Source organism: Diaphorina citri, unplaced genomic scaffold (genome assembly GCF_000475195.1).
Source record: "Diaphorina citri unplaced genomic scaffold, Diaci psyllid genome assembly version 1.1 scaffold834, whole genome shotgun sequence".
In the NCBI taxonomy this organism is placed as follows: domain Eukaryota; kingdom Metazoa; phylum Arthropoda; class Insecta; order Hemiptera; family Psyllidae; genus Diaphorina; species Diaphorina citri.
In genome coordinates, this window is record NW_007378266.1 from 58,020 (window position 1) to 76,350 (window position 18,331).

Here is an 18,331-nt window from a genome sequence, read left to right on the forward strand (position 1 = left end):
TATTTTTGATCTTGGATATATTTTCCATAAAGGAACTTAATATTAAATTCTGTACAAACTGTCTAAAAACCCTACTTTTGTCTGTTTACTTTAAAGTGTTACGTGTTACTTTCTGGGGCTTTCGTGATGATCGAGCACCCAATAAATTATTTTCCTGAATAGACAAGAGTAGGGGGTAATAGAAAGTAAAAATTCAACCGGATAAACCAGCATTATTAGTTAAGGTGGATTTCACCAATGACTTAATGAGAGATTTTACTAATGGGAGAATTTTATTCATCCAAAAAGGAGGAGTTTTTAAAAACTCCTGCTTGGATCATTAAAAACTCCATTTTTGATCATTTAAAATTTTCCCATTAGTGAAATCTCAGTTTAAGTCATTAGTGAAACCAACCATTAGTAAGTTATTTAGTTAATTAATGTCTCGATATTTTGTGCCGTCAATCTTCTTTGTTCCGCTCGACACAAAATATCGACCACCGTCAAAGTTTGTCGGCCCGCCTATTGGGAGTGTTAGGGAGGGACGAAGAGGGAACGATTTCCACCGGACTGAGAGGGAACGACACCGTTCGCTTGGCCGATCTGAAACGACAAATCACGAAGACGACCGAACGATTAGTGAAGGGAAAAGGCCAAAGAATCCGAAGATTTAAACCATAAAATCATAAATCAAGCGTCAGAGGCGCGCGAACGTCAATAGTTCAAAGCACCGCCCTGCCTATATTAACACGAAACATATGTTAAATGAAAAGCAGTGACTTTTTGTCCTAATTTGTGAAAATTTCAAAACTTGGTTTTCAAGAGAGGAAAATGACCAAACTGTGAAAAAATGTCGACAACCCCTTGGAAAAAGGCTTTTATTTCGGGGAAGAAAAACTGCTTGAAAGGATAGCCACTATAAAATAAAATTGTTTTTTATTATTCGTGAAATATTTAATAATAGCCAATATAGTTTCGTGAGTAGATGTTCTATTATAGGAGGGATCATCGGAATTTGAATTCCAAATCACGATTTTAAAAAGCATACCACTATTGAAGAAGCCAAATAGAGGTTACAAATTCAACCGGATAAACCAGCATAATTAGTTATGGTGGATTTCACCAATGACTTAATGAGAGATTTTACTAATGGGAGAATTTTTATTCATCTAAAAAGGAGTTTTTAATAATCCAAAAAGGAGAAGTTTTGAGAAACTCCTGCTTGGATCGTTAAAAACTCCTTTTTTGATCATTTAAAATTTTCCCATCAGTGAAATCTCTGTTTAAGTCATTAGTGAAACCAACCATTAGTAAGTTATTTAGTTAATTAATGTCTCGATATTTTGTGCCGTCAATCTTCTTTGTTCCGTGTAACAAAGAAACAGACAAACTAAATAGAAAATCTTCGAGTTTAAAACTTGGAGTTGGAGCTCACTGCGTTGGTTTTATTTATTTAATTTTACTGACACATGACTTTTCTTCCTTCCAGTTATGCATGAGCCGATTGAACAACGAAAAGGAGTCCCAAGAATACCTGAAGGCCCTGCAAGATCTGGTCCAATTCTACCTGGTCAAAATCCAAATGCTCCTAAACACGGTGAAATCAGCTGATGAAATCAAAGCCCAAAGCCCCAAAATTGGAATGACTTACCAGGTACCGAAGAACTTCAAACCTACAACTATTGATAGCGACGAGATGGTTCTGTCTATACTAGATCCACAAGTAGACTCCCATGAGTTTGACATCGATAGGACAGAAACAACCACAACCGAACCAACCACAACCGTAAGTAACGATGATATGGACAATATCTATAAGATAGTTGAAGGTGACGTACAAACAAACGAGAGTGACTTTAAATTCTGGGATGTTTATGCAAAACCGAAAACAACTCAAGAGACTACTACAATAGGTGTCACGGAATCTATCACTACCACGTTAGGTGCTAAAGAAACTTCCACGGCCAAGGCTACAAGCAGAATGGATTCAGATGAAAATTCGGGTGAAAACTTTAAAAGTGTTGAGGACTTCAAATCAGATGAAACCTTTAAAAGCAGTGAAGACGAGAATTTCGACAGCAGTGAGGAAATACGAGAGCCAGATGAACTGATCGCCAAACAAGAAAACAAGGGCAGAGAATTAGACACATCCAAAGAAATAGTTCCTTGTGATGGTGGAACATGTAAAGCTGTCTATGGACCCAAAAATAATTCCATGTTTAATATTACCATCGAGAAAACACCTCCAGAAAACTCGGCAACAACAATCCAAACTGAAACTGAAATTGGTGAGAAGAAAAAATTAGAAAGCGATTCCAATGTTGATCAAGTTATAGATTTCACTTCAAATGAATATAATTACAAAGGAAAAGAACCAACCAGTGCTACTCCAAATGAAAGTTCTGGAACACAATACACAACTACCGAGATATATGAAGAACCAAGTACATTTGCGACGAATTCAGATATTCAAAACAACTTCGAAACAAACACACAAGATTTCAACTTACAAGCAAATGAACTTCGGCCAGAACAAAACAAAGATGTCATAGTCAACGATTTGAATAAATGGAATGAAAATCATGAAAAGAGGGAAAACGAACCGCGGGCAAATCACATGGAAACAAATACTGTGCAAGAGAAAATCAGACACAAAAAAAAAAACCGTCTTGAAGGAGATTACAAATCCGTTGATTCAACTGTTGCAACGTACATAACAACTGCATACACATTGAGAAATGAACAAAACAATACCACGGAAAAAACACCATATTTAGACAATGATAGAATCAATGAATTGATTTCAAATTTGCCAACCGTACCAAGTGAAGATCCTGGACATGATGATCATAGTGTAGATGCTACTGTAGAAACGATTAGAACTAATGATAACCAATACGATGATGTGTACATTACCAAACCTGAAGACCGTGATATATTGGAAAGGAAGATCATTCAAACTGAAGATTTAATTACGGAAACAACTGAAAGTGGAACGTTCAGCACTTTGAAAGGCGTTACTAGCGGTACATCAACTACAGAATATGAGATCCCTAAAACAACAGAAACACTTAAAAAATTCCTAAATGAAAACTCCCTAAAACAAAGAAACAGAAAATCCCTAACACAAAGAAAATCCCTAAAACCCATACTTACCTGCGTCGTCGAATGGACAGGTTGTGCCCAAAGTATCCCTTCGGGGCGAGAACCATCCGGGCATTCCCCTGGGCGGGCCGCGAACGTCAAGAGTTCAAAGCACCGCCCTGCCTATATTAACACGAAACATATGTTAAATGAAAAGCAGTGACTTTTTGTCCGAATTTGTGAAAATTTCAAAACTTGGTTTTCAAGAGAGGAAAATGACCAAACTATGAAAGAATTTCGACAACCCCTTGGAAAAAGGCTTTTATTTCGGGGGAAAAACTGCTTGAAAGGATGGCCACTATGAAATAAAATCGTTTTTTATTATTCGTGAAATATTTAATAATAGCCAATATAGTTTCGTGACTAGATATTCTATTATAGGAGGGATCATCGGAATTTGAATTCCAAATCACGATTTTAAAAAGCATACCACTATTGAAGAAGCCAAATAGAGATTAGTGCTGGTAGTTAGGGAGGTGGAACTCCAAGGCTTCTTCAAACTGATCCAATGAGCCGACACGTGGTGGATGATATACAACAGCTATAAGTATTTTGTATGACTCGACTACTACCTCTAATATTAGAAATTCTGCAGTGGCGGAGTATTGAGAGGGCGAAGAGGCTAGAACCTGGTAAGAGAACGTGTCATTGAGGAAGATAGCAACACCCGTGTATTTTTAATTTAATTTATGAGAATAAACGCGTATTTTACTTGTGGGATCACAACTCAACTTTCAACCTTCAACTTTTCAACTCCCAACTCTTTGTCAAGATTGAAAAGACGCCATCTTGGATTTTATACCAAGCGCTGATACGCCACCTAGTGGTTAAACTAAATACTTTCTTTTAAAAGAGAGGAAATGGACTTCACAAAAGGGAAAATCGTCTGAGATTCCGAAAGAAAAATACGCGTTCAAATGTTAGTAATTAGTATACGTTCAATATAATAATGCAACATGAAAGAAAATTTGGATTAAACATACAGATTTTCAGATACAATACTATAAAAGAAGTTTATAATATTATACCTTTGCCGATTTACTTTCCATAGGGTAATCTATCTGGGCACCTGAGACAGAAAAGGGAAAGGGAGGGAGAGAGGAAAAACATGTAAAAAAATGAGCTCCCTTCAAGAATAATAGGGTAATGGAAAGAACAAGCACATAAAAGAGTAAAACTTAAGCGTATTTTTTCACGTGTTCTAACATGACTTGAGATCTTTGTTTGTTTGTATGCAGGTATGTTTGTTTATAGTAAAAAAAACTGATTTCTTAAAGGTTTCGATTTTTACCTCGAATTGTTTTAGCTTTGTGATTAGAATAAGGGGTCCACTAGGTCCCATAAGGAAGGGAGGGAGAGAGGAAAAACATGTAAAAAAATGAGCTCCCTTCAAGAATAATAGGGTAATAGAAAGAACAAGCACATAACAGAGTAAAACTTAAGCGTATTTTTTCACGTGTTCTAACATAACTTGAGATCTTTGTTTGTTTGTATGCAGGTATGTTTGTTTATAGTAAAAAAACTGATTTCTTAAAGGTTTCGATTTTTACCTCGAATTGTTTTAGCTTTGTGATTAGAATAAGGGGTCCACTAGGTCCCATAAAAACAATTATTGAACTACGTTTTGTATGTCAAGTTGAAAATATCATCTTCGTGATGGCATCCAACTTAGGTGTGGGCACTAGAAAGAAACATATGTGGGATCTTTTTCTAAGATGGATTTATATTGTAGCTAGAATTAATACAAATTAGCAAAGCAGTTGCTTGCGATGCTGTGTTACTACTGTTGTGACATGCCTGGAGCATAAGTAGCATAACACAAAGACGTATTTTTTCACGTGTTCTAACATAACTTGAGATCTTTGTTTGTATGCAGGTATGTTTGTTTATAGTAAAAAACTGATTTCTTAAAGGTTTCCATTTTTACCTCGAATTGTTTTAGCTTTGTGATTAAATTAGGGGGTCCACTAGGTCCCATAAAAACAATTATTGAACTACGTTTTGTATGTCAATTTGAAAATATCATCTTCGTGATGGCATCCAACTTGGGTGTGGGCACTAGAAAGAAACATATGTACATCTGGGACCTTTTTCTAAGATGGATTTATATTGTAGCTAGGATTAATACAAATTAGCAAAGCAGTTGCTTGCGATGCTGTGTTACTACTGTTGTGACATGCCTGGAGCATAAGTAGCATAACACAAAGACCTTCGTGATGGCATCCAACTTAGGTGTGGGCACTAGAAAGAAACATATGTGGGACCTTTTTCTAAGATGGATTTATATTGTAGCAAGGATTAATACAAATTAGCAAAGCTGTTGCTTGCGATGCTGTGTTACTACTGTTGTGACATGCCTGGAGCATAAGTAGCATAACACAAAGACTAAGCACACACACGCACACACTCAAGTCTACCGAACAGGGACACACTCAATGACTACATAGAATTGTTACACATGTCAGAGTTAGACTAGGATTCAGCTACAATCTAAAAATGAAGAAAAGTCCTTTAAAATACCCCTAAAACAAAAATTGTTAAAAATCCATTAAAGAAAATCACGAAAATTCCATTAAAATCCCCAAATCAACAAATCCTTTTTAAAAATCTCTAAAAAAAAAAAATCCTTTACAAAAACCCCTAAAACAACAACAAAATTCCTAAAATAAAAATCCCTAAAACAATAATCCTTACAAAAAATCCATCAACAAGGAAGGAAAAATCTCCCTAAAACAACAAAAAGATCCTTACAATTAAAATTCTTAGAGCAAAAAATACATAGAAAAAAATAATAATAATAAAAAAGAAAATCCCCAAAAACCTAAAACAATAGCTACTCCCTAAAATAAAAATTCTTACCTCCCTAAAACAAAGAAACAGAAAATCCCTAAAACAACAAAAACACTTAAAAAATTCCTAAATGAAAACTTCCTAAAACAAAGAAACAGAAAATCCCTAAAACAAAGAAAATCCCTAATACCCATCCTTACCTGCGTCGTCGAATGGACAGGTTGTGCCCAAAGTATCCCTTCGGGGCGAGAACCATCCGGGCATTCCCCTGGGCGGGCCGCGAGCCCCCGTGTTGTTGTAGGGCCGTCAAATGGGCCGCATAGCCATCACTGAGCACCGTGGCCTGCGACTGGTGCTTCTTGGACACCTTGCCGACAATGTAGATGGAGCGTGGCTTGAGGCCGACGGAAGTGTAGACGCTTACGTCCTTGTTGGAGCCGTAGGCGGCGTGAATCACTACACCGTGATCCTGTGGGAGAGGTTATAATATCATTATTGTGCAACTAATCTAAAAAAAAAAAAGAAAGAAACTTGGCTTTTTTATTATTATTGGATGTCCTTTTTGGGTGTCAACAACCTCAGTGGTGTAGTGGTTAGCGCCGTGGACTTCGGATCTGGAGGTTGGTGGTTCGAGTCCTAGTCAAGTCATTTAGCGTAGTGCATTAAGCAGGGAACGACATTTGTGACAAGCATTTATGCTCAACACAATTAAAAGTCCTTTCCTTTCTGGGTGTCTCTTATGTGGATGGGTAACTTAACCAAGAAAATAAACGAGACCTTGTTTAGACTGCTGGGCTAAAGGGACTTTTAAGTCTCATTCGAGCAGGATAAACAAGGTTTTTTTTAGATCTCAAATTTTTTTAAAAAAAAAAAAAAAAAAAAAAAAAACGCCTTTTTTATTCTGAAGCAATGAAACAACTGCTACATTAGACTTACGAGCATGTGGTCTGTGTCGTAGCATGCCCATCCCGTAGTATGTCCCTCATCAGATGGGCGATAAGAGACACAATACTTCCCATTTAGGTGCTGGGTCAACACGAGAACACCAGAAAGTAACACGTTGAAATATGTATTTGCAAAAAAACGAGTGCAAATTTTTGTCGATGGTGGGATTCGAACCCGGGACCTTCTGCTTGGCCATTCTATTCTACCTACCTGTATGAGAGATTTCAAATAGGACGCCTTGTGGCCGAGAAACCCAGGTGATAGTCCGTCGGCAAACGACACTAATCCGTGCGGAAAATTATGCTGCGACAGCCAAGACAACACACGGCCCTGTTGCATATCTGGTCTGCCGGTGATGTAGATGATTAGATAGCCTAGCTCCTGCCAATGACGGACTATGTCTACTGCCCCGGCTCGAACCTAAAGGAAAAATATAAAATAATAAGAAAAAATCATAAAAATTTTAAATTCCAATGAAAAAATCAACTTTGATGAAAATGACCGTCTAAAATGTTTAAGTTTCCGAAAACACTTTTTTAAAATCGGTTTTATATTTTCGTGGGTTATTCTGACTGGGGGCCTATAAGCAGGGAGGACATCAGCCTGAAATTTCCCTGGCTAAAGAAATAGCGACTGTTGAGTGCGAAGGGCATCCACTCGAAAAAAAAAAATAATAATAATAATTTTATTGTAGCAAAAACCAAATGTCAGCCCAAAAGCAATCACCGATTGAGAGGCTGACGAAAAACGCCGAACCCGTCTGCACTCGGGAAAAGGCGAAAAAAAAAGAAGAAGATTTCAATGGCCTTTAGGCCAATGTTGGTGTCTAAAATAACGTTACGTGGTATATGAGATAGATAGATAGTGAATAGTTGTGTTTAACAATAAGTTTCTTACAAAAGGTGTTACGTGGTATATTTTAATCTTACCTTAGGATCTCGTCCTGTTACTGACACAGAAGCGGTGAAAGATCCGTCCACACTAAACACAACAACTTCCGTGCGAGGTGGCACAATGTTGGTGTCTAAAATAACGTTACCTGGTATATGAGATAGAGAGAATGAATAGTTGTGTTTAACAATAAGTTTCTTACAAAAGGCGTTACGTGGTATATTTTAAACTTACCTTAGGATCTCGTCCTGTTACTGACACAGAAGCGGTGAAAGATCCGTCCACACTAAACACAACAACTTCCGTGCGAGGTGGCACCACAGCCAGGTAGAAATCAACAGATGTGTGATCACCTCTGAAAATTGGAAAAAACATTTCATTGAATTGAATCAAAATATAGAGCGGACAAAATAAAAATAGGATTGGGGAAAATATGTAGAGCGGACAAAATGGGACGATGGATTTTCGTTTAGCTTACCGAAAAAGAAGAAAAAAATTCCAAATTTTCGTAAAAATGTTATTCATATTATTGGTTAATGTAATGAAAGCTATCAATGAAGTTGGAATTAGCTTGGAAAGTAGCGCGTTTGCTTGTAAGCGCTAGGTCGCGGGTTCGATTCACGCCCGATTCGAACTTCATTCTAAACAGATAAGGTTCGTTCTTGGAACAGCTGGCCTTCTCCTATCCTGCCTCCCTCTTCTCTTCGCTTTCGGAACGATAAGACCTTAGCATTTGGCAATTATAGTTCCCTCTGTCAAACCTAAACATAAAATTAATAAATGCCTGGAATAACTTACCTGACGACCATTTTGACCGGGTACATGCCGTAGCTTTCGGCTCTGGAGTTCGGGGTGCACTCAGCCTCGTGAGGACAATTGAGTAGCTACTTTAATCGAGTAGGGAGCAGTGGCGGCATTACAAGTCGAAGAGACGAGCCATAATAAATATGATGATTGAGTAAAATGAAAGACTTGTAATACTGTGATACCCACAAAGTTGTGAAAAAGCTCTCCGCTTTACCATAAAGATTCATGATTTGATTTCATTCTGATTAAAAAAAAAAAATCCACAAAAATAACTGTTATATTGGCTGGAGATGGAAACCGTTAATACACAATTACACGCCATACAGAATGATGGGGAAAAAAGACAAAAAGAAGTGATATCCCCACAAAAAAACATTCCGCGTGGCAAAAATCAACGCCAAGAAAAAACCACTCACTGATATGACTGTTATCTTGGCTGGAGGAAGTGGTGCTGCGCATTTTATTATTAACACTCGAATACAATAACATAATAACCAATAAAAACCCCATAAATGATCACGGAAAAATCGAAAAATACAACAAAAAGAAGTGAGATCCCCACAAAAAACATTATGTGTAAAAAAATCAACGTCAAGAAAAAACCAATACTCACTGATATGACTGTTATCTTGGCTGGAGGAGTTGGTGCTGCGCATTTTCCGATAGGCCAGCACCAGGGAGAGGGGCGACCCGAACATAAAGAATTCATGTACGTCGAATTCAATGCGAGGCATTCGAACTTCATTCTAAACAGATAAGGTTCGTTCTTGGAACGGCTGGCCTTCTCCTATCCTGCCTCCCTCTTCTCTTCGCTTTCGGAACGATAAGACCTTAGCATTTGGCAGTTATAGTTCCCTCTGTCAAACTTAAACATAAAATAAATAAATGCCTGGAATAACTTACCTGACGACCATTTTGACCGGGTACATGCCGTAGCTTAGCTTGTGATCCTCAGGTAGAGTGTAAGATACCCGTCCGGTTTTATCAGTCACCTCGGTGGACATTAACACCCACTCTCCACTCGGTGGCTCCTTGATTAGATGAACGTCCACTTTTTCACAATCAACGTCAAGAAAAAACCAATACTCACTGATATGACTGTTATCTTGGCTGGAGGAGGTGGTGCTGCGCATTTTCCGATAGGCCAGCACCAGGGAGAGGGGCGACCCGAACATAAAGAATTCATGTACGTCGAATTCAATGCGAGGTCGGGTGGAAGAGAACTCGGACGAGGAGGAGGAACGGCGCCGGTGCGGGGGGAAGGTGGGGGTGTGGAGGTGCGGCAGACTGGTTTCACCGCCGATTTGGACGTCCTCTGGAAAAAAAAGAGGGGGGGGGAAACAATTTAGCCAAAGTGAGGCCAAAGTTTTACATCAGCCAACCTAGTTAGCTTGGATATTGAAGTAATATTAACCTTGGTCCCGGGGCGCTAAGGTTGTGAGAAAGAGGTTGGGTTTTAAGTGGGAGTGGCTCACTAATACCGAAACATAAATCCCACACTCCCCATATCAAAGGTTTTGGCTTTTGACTTGGGGGTCTTTCTAAGATTTTTCCACCTTTAAAAAAAGGTAGCTCGGAAGGTAGCGCGTCTGCCTTGTAAGCGCTAGTTTACGGGTTCATTTCCTGTCCGGAATTTATCCTAAACAGATAAGGTTCGTTCTTGGAACGGCTGGCTTTCTCCTATCCTGTCTTCCTCCTCTGTTCGCTTTCGGGACGATGAGACCTAACAGAGCTATTGAACTTCCCAAAAAATCCCCAAAAGTGTAGCTTTATAACTTACAAATGTCATAAACCATTTACTTAACTTTTTGGAATCGCGTTTTGTACGACATTCCAAAATTCTGGCCCGGGGTTGCCAATTGTGCACACTTGTTAGAGTGCAGAACATTTGCTCTGTTTAAATTTTGGCAACGTCCCGTCGCGTTCTAAGTAATCAGGAGGGCGAACTTACCTGTCAGAGTAAACATATCGAAAGGTCCGTACATAAACCTAGCCACCAGGGTCTGAGGTAATCCTTCCTTCACTATAACATCATTGGCCCGATGATTAGCCGTGGCATTCTGTAATCACACAATATTGTATTCAGCAGATTTAGTAAGATAAATCCCCCACAAAAACACAAATGTGAAAAAAAAAGACCAGGTTCCTATCCAAAAATGTCGGCCTATAAAAGTGGTGATATCAGAAAAAATTAAGGTCAAGTCTGCATTTCAAGTTTTCCGAGTCTGCTGAATCTCAATTCCTTCAACCCTCTCTCAATTTGGCTTTGTTTTTCCTTTTGTTTTCGAGTTAGGTCAAAGAAAAAGGAAAACACTCAAGATAGGTAGGGAAAAAAACAACTCACCTTTATTTTGACCGAGGTTCGTTTTCGGATCCACTTCTCTCTAGGTTGACCTGGGTTGAATCCTTCTAGATCCTTATCATCTGTGCCCATAGCTGGCGCCATGTCAAACCGACCAATCTAGAGGACAGAATAAAATAAAAAACAATGAACGAAGTGAGTTTTAAGTTTTAACTGGACTATTTTTTGTTAGGTTTTAAGTAATCAGTAATTTTTCTGTAAGTTTATTTCACCATAACTCTCGAATGATTTATCAGAAATTCATTTTCATGAAATTCGGGAAAAATGGAAAGAAACATCACTGTAGCAGCACTGAAAACTAAAAAAAAAAAAACAGTAGAGGTCAACACGTAAAGCACATTTTATCATGAAAGTTAAGGCCCGACCGTATCTTTAAGGGACCTTAAGTTCGAAACGATTTATCTGATTTTGACATTTAACACCTTCAACATTTGCTCTGTAGATTTTTGGCTCTATCGGGAATATGGGAACAGCGTACAAGCCCTTATTAGGAGTGAGTTCCACAGTGAGCTTGAACCACCAGCTAATATTCTAATTCTTGAAGGATAGAATAGAATATACCTATACTACATACATAAAAAAATTAACAAAATAAAGTTGTTAAACATGTAACGTTCAATTATTTAGAATATTTAGATATTATTTTACTATTTAGCCCAGATATTGTTTCTGAGCGTCCAAAGGGTTAAAACCCAATCCTTCCAATAAGTTCCAACACCGTGAGATAGGTGCCTTTCCTATCTCACGGGCACGAAAGTAAGTAAGTAAATTATTTACCTGTCTCAATATGAAGGCTATGACGTCACAGGACTCCCAGAAACTAGCATGGAACAGGTGTGGTAGGGCGTTGGTGGGGAAGTTGGCCAGACCCTCAGGACAATACAGGGCGTAGTCTATCCGCTTGCTGCCCCACCACTTCTGAGTCACTGCAACACACATAAAGTAATATTTAATATCCTTCCAATAAGTTCCAACGCCGTGAGATAGGTACCTTTCCTAGGTGCCTTTCCTATCTCACGGGCACGGAAGTAAGTAAGTAAATTATTTACCTGTCTCAATATGAAGGCTATGACGTCACAGGACTCCCAGAAACTAGCATGGAACAGGTGTGGTAGGGCGTTGGTGGGGAAGTTGGCCAAACCCTCAGGACAATACAGGGCGTAGTCTATCCGCTTGCTGCCCCACCACTTCTGAGTCACTGCAACACACATAAAACAATATTTAATAATAGTGCTCAATTATACTGCCCGCATAGGACTGAAAAGTCCCTTTACTCCAGCAGTAGGCTACTACTATTATTGTGGTCAAATTCTCAAATTATATTGAGGATAAAATTCCATACCTCGGCTGGGATTGAACCCACGCCCTCCTGTTTACCAGGCGAGCGCCTTGACCACTACACCACCAATGTACCCACACTTTGCAAGTGAATAACTGTGCCAATAAGCCCTTGAGTAGAATAACTGTGCCAATAAGCCCTTGAGTAGAATAACTGTGCCAATAAGCCCTTGAGTAGAATAACTGTGCCAATAAGCCCTTGAGTAGAATAACTGTGCCAATAAGCCCTTGAGTAGAATAACTGTGCCAATAAGCCCTTGAGTAGAATAACTGTGCCAATAAGCCCTTGAGTAGAATAACTGTGCCAATAAGCCCTTGAGTAGAATAACTGTGCCAATAAGCCCTTGAGTAGAATAACTGTGCCAATAAGCCCTTGAGTAGAATAACTGTGCCAATAAGCCCTTGAGTAGAATAACTGTGCCAATAAGCCCTTGAGTAGAATAACGAAAATTTATCAAGTCAAAGATATATCCCAGCCAAGTTAGCTTGGTTGTTGGTTGGTAGCGCGCCTGCCTTGTAAGCGCTAAGTCGCAGGTTCGATTCCCGCCCGGAGCAGATTTTATCCTGAACGGATAAGGTTCGTTCTTGAAAAAGCTGGCTTGCTTTTATCCTGTTTTCCTTCTCTCTTCACTTTCGGGACAATAACAGATAAGGTTCATTCTCGGAACGGCTGACTTGCTCGTATCCTTCCCTTTTTAGTCCGTCCTTCCTTTATTATTACTAATAATAAAAGGTATAGTGGACGGACTATTGTATTCGCTTCGGTGTCGTCTCCTATCCTGTCTTCCTTCTCTCTTCACTTTCGGGACAATAACAGATAAGGTTCATTCTCGGAACGGCTGATTTGCTCGTATCCTTCCCTTTTTGCTTTCGGAATGGTAAGACCTTGGCAGTTACAGTTCCCTATTTAAAACCCCTTTGAAAAAATTCCCTGCCCCACCAGTGCAGGGACTCGAACCATTGACCTTTCGCTCTTACTCGTACATACCTAGGGGACATTGTTTTAACTCTTACCAGGAAGAATTGCTTTGGCTCTTACCAAGGGGGAATTGCTGATAGCGTGGAATGTTTACAGGGGCCAATAAGGAGAAGCGGGCAGATATGAGAGGCTCTCCCTGCCCCACCAGTGCAGGGACTCGAACCATTGACCTTTCGCTCTTACTCGTACATACCTAGGGGGCATTGCTTTAACTCTTACCAGGAAGAATTGCTTTAACTCTTACCAGGAAGAATTGCTTTGGCTCTTACCAGGAAGAATTGCTTTAACTCTTACCAGGAAGAATTGCTTTGGCTCTTACCAAGGGGGAATTGCTGATAGCGTGGAATGTTTACAGGGCACCTTTCGCTCTTACTCGTACATACCTAGGGGGCATTGCTTTAACTCTTACCAGGAAGAATTGCTTTATATTATTATTAACAAGTTATTAACAAGTTTCCATTTATTTTTGACCGATAAAAAACTCAGAACATACATTTTTTTTATAAATGGTATACCCATCCGTATAAGCAGAGCTTGTGCCACCGAAGTGCTTTGGCTCTTACCAAGGGGGAATTGCTGATAGCGTGGAATGTTTACAGGGGCCAATAAGGAGAAGCGGGCAGATATGAGAGGCTCCAGTCTGACCGCTATAGGGTCAGTTGGATGAAACAGGTTGTACACTTGTTGTACGGGAGGCCGTTGAATTACATCTGAAACAATGAATTGGTATAGGTAAAAGAACAATGAACAATGAATGGTAACAATGAATTGGTTAAGAGAAGATATACAAGTTGTAATGAATTAAGACAATATTAGTGATTTACAAAAAAAGGACAAAAAGTAGTGATGTCCACACAAAAAACATTTAGTATACAAATTCACTGATACCTTAGCTAAGCCAAAAAAAACTCACTACCAGGTAGACCTGACAAGTACGGCTAAGGTCCGCCTATTAGGTCTACCCGATACCTGATGAGCAGGTAGCACTGACAGGTATACCTGATCAGGTCCGCCTCTCAGGTCTAGCTGATACCTGATAGTGGATGGCCTTAGTCACTTACCTCCCTGTCTACTTGCTACGCTAGGTGATGGTGATTCATCTTCTTCATTGAGTAACTCCATGGAGCTCCACTTGGCCAGAGAACTGTTGTCTCCCATACTCTCTGCAAACAGTATCAGGATGTTATTTAGAATAGAGAATAGCTACAGGCATAGAACATATGTACGTTCTTAGATAGTGGTATAACTTATAATTAACATTTTCGTCGACTGAGTTTGTATGAAATTAATATAAATAAAAAAAGTATCTTGAGAAGAAAAAAAAAACTGTATTGTTTTGTACAAAGCTTATGGTACCTGAGATTGATCAATGTGATTTCTCAGGTACCATAAGAGATCAATCAACGTGACAATTATTTAGCCTTAAGATATCACATTTAAAAAAATAGTTTTATCCACCCATAATTTGTTGATCTGAAATGTATGAAAACCAACTTCTATGTTGATCATTTTAAATTTGTTGATCGTTCCATGGAACTCCACTTGGCCAGAGAACTGTTGTCTCCCATACTCTCTGCGAACATTATCAGGATGTTATTTAGAATTGAGAATAGCTACAGGCATAGAACATACGTTCTTAGATAGTGGTATAACTTATAATTAACATTTTCGTCGACTGAGTTTGTATGAAATTAATATTAATAAAAAAAAGTATCTTGAGAAGAAAAAAAACTGTATTGTTTTGTATAAAGCTTATGGTACCTGAAATTGATCAATGTGATTTCTCAGGTACCATAAGAGATCAATCAATGTGACAATTGTTTACCATGGTATCTTAAGGCTAAATAATTGAGAAATCACATTAAAAAAAAAAAAAAAAAAAAAAACTTTTTATAAGTACTTACCTCCCTCATTTGGACTGTACCTCAGTAGATCCCTCATATGCCTAACTCTGCCCCATAATGGAATATAAGCTGCAATGACTTATTCGAACGCCTCCAGATGTTTTGCTGATGCGTGCGTGCGGTTGCTTAATTGTCCACGTTTACTCTTAAGCTGGAAACAAGAAAAAAAATTCATCGCCGTTTTATTTCTGATATTGCGGTAGATGAAACAGCGCCTTGACCACTACACCACCGAGGTAGGTAGCGCCTTGACCACTACACCACCGAGGTAGGTAGCGCCTTGACCACTACACCACCGAGGTAGGTAGCGCCTTGACCACTACACCACCGAGGTAGGTAGCGCCTTGACCACTACACCACCGAGGTAGGTAGCGCCTTGACCACTACACCACCGAGGTAGGTAGCGCCTTGACCACTACACCACCGAGGTAGGTAGCGCCTTGACCACTACACCACCGAGGTAGGTAGCGCCTTGACCACTACACCACCGAGGTAGGTAGCGCCTTGACCACTACACCACCGAGGTAGGTAGCGCCTTGACCACTACACCACCGAGGTAGGTATTCCATACCTCGGCTGGGATTGAACCCACGCCCTCCTGTTTACCAGGCGAGCGCCTTGACCACTACACCACCGAGGCAGGATGCTACAACCCCCGTCACTGAAAACCTTAGTAGTTATCCAGTGACGTTCAACCCTAAAAAAACTTTAGCACATGAGTTGGTTTACAAAAACTCGTGTAACTCCGTGAAAAAAGGAGCTATCAATGTGATTCTTTTAGGGTTCGAAGCAGAACAATATTGCGGATCCAAATATGGAATAATCGAGCAAAGGACAAAAGTCGACCTTCGCTCGTTTTTCAATTAGTGTCTCCTGTCTCACATGGGTACTTACAAGCATTGATCGTATGCAGAGGTAGATTATCGTTCACGCCAGACACACTAGATACGATGCTAACTTCACTGAGTCGTCTCAGGTAGTCATAACGTGGCCACACAAAACGATCTTGTGCGGCTCTCTAACCATGATTCATAGGTACTTGTTAATTTTTTTTTCTGAACATATCAGTGTGAGACTGAATTTGAATTCTTAAGATTGTAGACCAAAATTTTCAAAAATTCGCCTGCGGCGTGGATCACCCTGAATCGGGATTTCGGCTCCCGAAGGTAAGGTTAGTGACCACCCCTGGCATAAAGCATCAAGCAGGTAGAGGGAAGCGACTGCCTAGAGCTGAGAGCAGATTCAAAGTCCACCGTTCTAACCACTGCACCACTGAGGTTGGTTACCTTTGGTATACTACCAAGTGTAAGGCCAGCCACTCACTACCAGGTAGACCTGACAAGTACGCCTGAAAAGGTCCGCCTATTAGGTCTACCCGATACCTGATGAGCAGGTAACACTGACAGGTACACCTGATCAGGTCCGCCTCTCAGGTCTAGCTGATACCTGATAGTGGATGGCCTTAGTCACTTACCTCCCTGTCTACTTGCTACACTAGGTGATGGTGATTCATCTTCTTCATTGAGTAACTCCATGGAACTCCACTTGGCCAGAGAACTGTTGTCTCCCATACTCTCTGCAAACAGTATCAGGATGTTATTTAGAATAGAGAATAGCTACAGGCATATTAGCAAAAATGGTTAGGCTAAAATCTTCATAGCGCATAGAGCATGGGTAGCCATAACGTGGCCACACAAAACGATCTTGTGCGGCTCTCTAACCATGATTCATACTTGTTGAATTTTTTTCTGAACATATCAGAGTGAGACTGAATTTGAATTCTTAAGATTGTAGACCAAAATTTTCAAGAATTCGCCTGCGGCGTGGATCACCCTGAATCGGGATTTCGGCTCCCGAAGGTAAGGTTAGTGACCACCCCTGGCATAAAGCATCAAGCAGGTAGAGGGAAGCGACTGCCTAGAGCTGAGAGCAGATTCAAAGTCCACCGTTCTAACCACTGCACCACTGAGGTTGGTTACCTTTGGTATACTACCAAGTGTAAGGCCAGCCACTCACTACCACGTAGACCTGACAAGTACGCCTGAAAAGGTCCGCTTATTAGGTCTACCTGATACCTGATGAGCAGGTAGCACTGACAGGTACACCTGATCAGGTCCGCCTCTCAGGTCTAGCTGATACCTGATAGTGGATGGCCTTAGTCACTTACCTCCCTGTCTACAATACTTCCATTTAGGTGCTGGGTCAACACGAGAACACCAGAAAGTAACCCGTTGAAATATTTGCAATCGAAAAACGAGTACAAAATTTAGGTGCTGGGTCAACACGAGAACACCAGAAAGTAACCCGGTGAAATATTTGCAATCGAAAAACGAGTACAAATTTTGGTCGATGGTGGGATTCGAACCCGGGACCTTCTGCATGGCAAGCAAGCGCGTTACCACTGGACCAACCGTGGTAGATGATACCTGATTTATAGTGCTAGGATGAGACTGAAAAGTCCCTTTACCCCCGCAGAGTCAAAATCGCAGTCCCTTAAGTTCAGGGATAAAATAATGTACTTGGAGCCAGTGGCGATGGTATATTAAATACACCGTTCCTGATGTATCATTTAAGTTAAAAGCAACGTTGCGGGCGGTTAGTATATGGTTGGCTTGCAAACGGATGTTTGACCATTTGGACAATCGCATGCGGTTGGCTTTTTCCGACCGCACTCAGGCTGGGTGACTTTATTTTAAGAAGGCGGGTTTGCTTATCGCCGAACGATGGGTAAAACCTTGGTCGCGATTAAAGGACTTGGGAGATAAACAGTGCCGTTACAGTTAAGCCTTGAAAATCTTAAAAAACGAAATACCTACGTTTCTTAATGGTGGGAACTAGAAACCCTGAAGCCATGCAAAATAAATAAGAACAGGCATGCAAACAAAAAAAGAGGCGGGTTTGCTTATCGCCGAACGATGGGTAAAACCTTTGTCGCGATCAAAGGACTTAGGAGGTAAACAGTGCCGTTACAGTTAAGCCTTGAAAATCTTAAAAAGCGAAATACCTACGTTTCTTAATGGTGGGAACTAGAAACCCTGAAGCCATGCAAAATAAATAAGAACAGGCATGCAAACAAAAAAAGAGAGAAATACATAACATGTGAATTACTAGAAGACATTTCATCGGAAAGAAAAAAAAATCAAATGTAGGTAACTATTAAAAAAGAAAAATCATCAGTAACGGATGGAAAAA

The 18,331-nt window shown here is 40.0% G+C and overlaps 1 protein-coding gene across 1 annotated transcript in view; it reads right to left on the reverse strand.

Moving 5' to 3' along the window:
• Nucleotides 1–171: 171 nt before the first annotated feature.
• LOC103512409 (protein retinal degeneration B) overlaps nt 172–18,331 on the reverse strand; it is a 35,439-nt gene continuing 17,279 nt past the window's right edge. The window contains exons 13-23 of the mRNA XM_026825877.1: nt 16,614–16,715; nt 16,034–16,153; nt 11,968–12,116; nt 10,901–11,017; nt 10,508–10,616; nt 9,460–9,616; nt 7,984–8,104; nt 7,069–7,278; nt 6,167–6,382; nt 3,136–3,188; nt 172–582 (exon numbers count right to left, since the gene is read on the reverse strand). Of these exons, the coding sequence (XP_026681678.1) occupies nt 483–582; nt 3,136–3,188; nt 6,167–6,382; nt 7,069–7,278; nt 7,984–8,104; nt 9,460–9,616; nt 10,508–10,616; nt 10,901–11,017; nt 11,968–12,116; nt 16,034–16,153; nt 16,614–16,715 (1,454 nt within the window). The 3' untranslated portion in view covers nt 172–482. The remainder of the gene's footprint in view (nt 583–3,135; nt 3,189–6,166; nt 6,383–7,068; nt 7,279–7,983; nt 8,105–9,459; nt 9,617–10,507; nt 10,617–10,900; nt 11,018–11,967; nt 12,117–16,033; nt 16,154–16,613; nt 16,716–18,331) is intronic.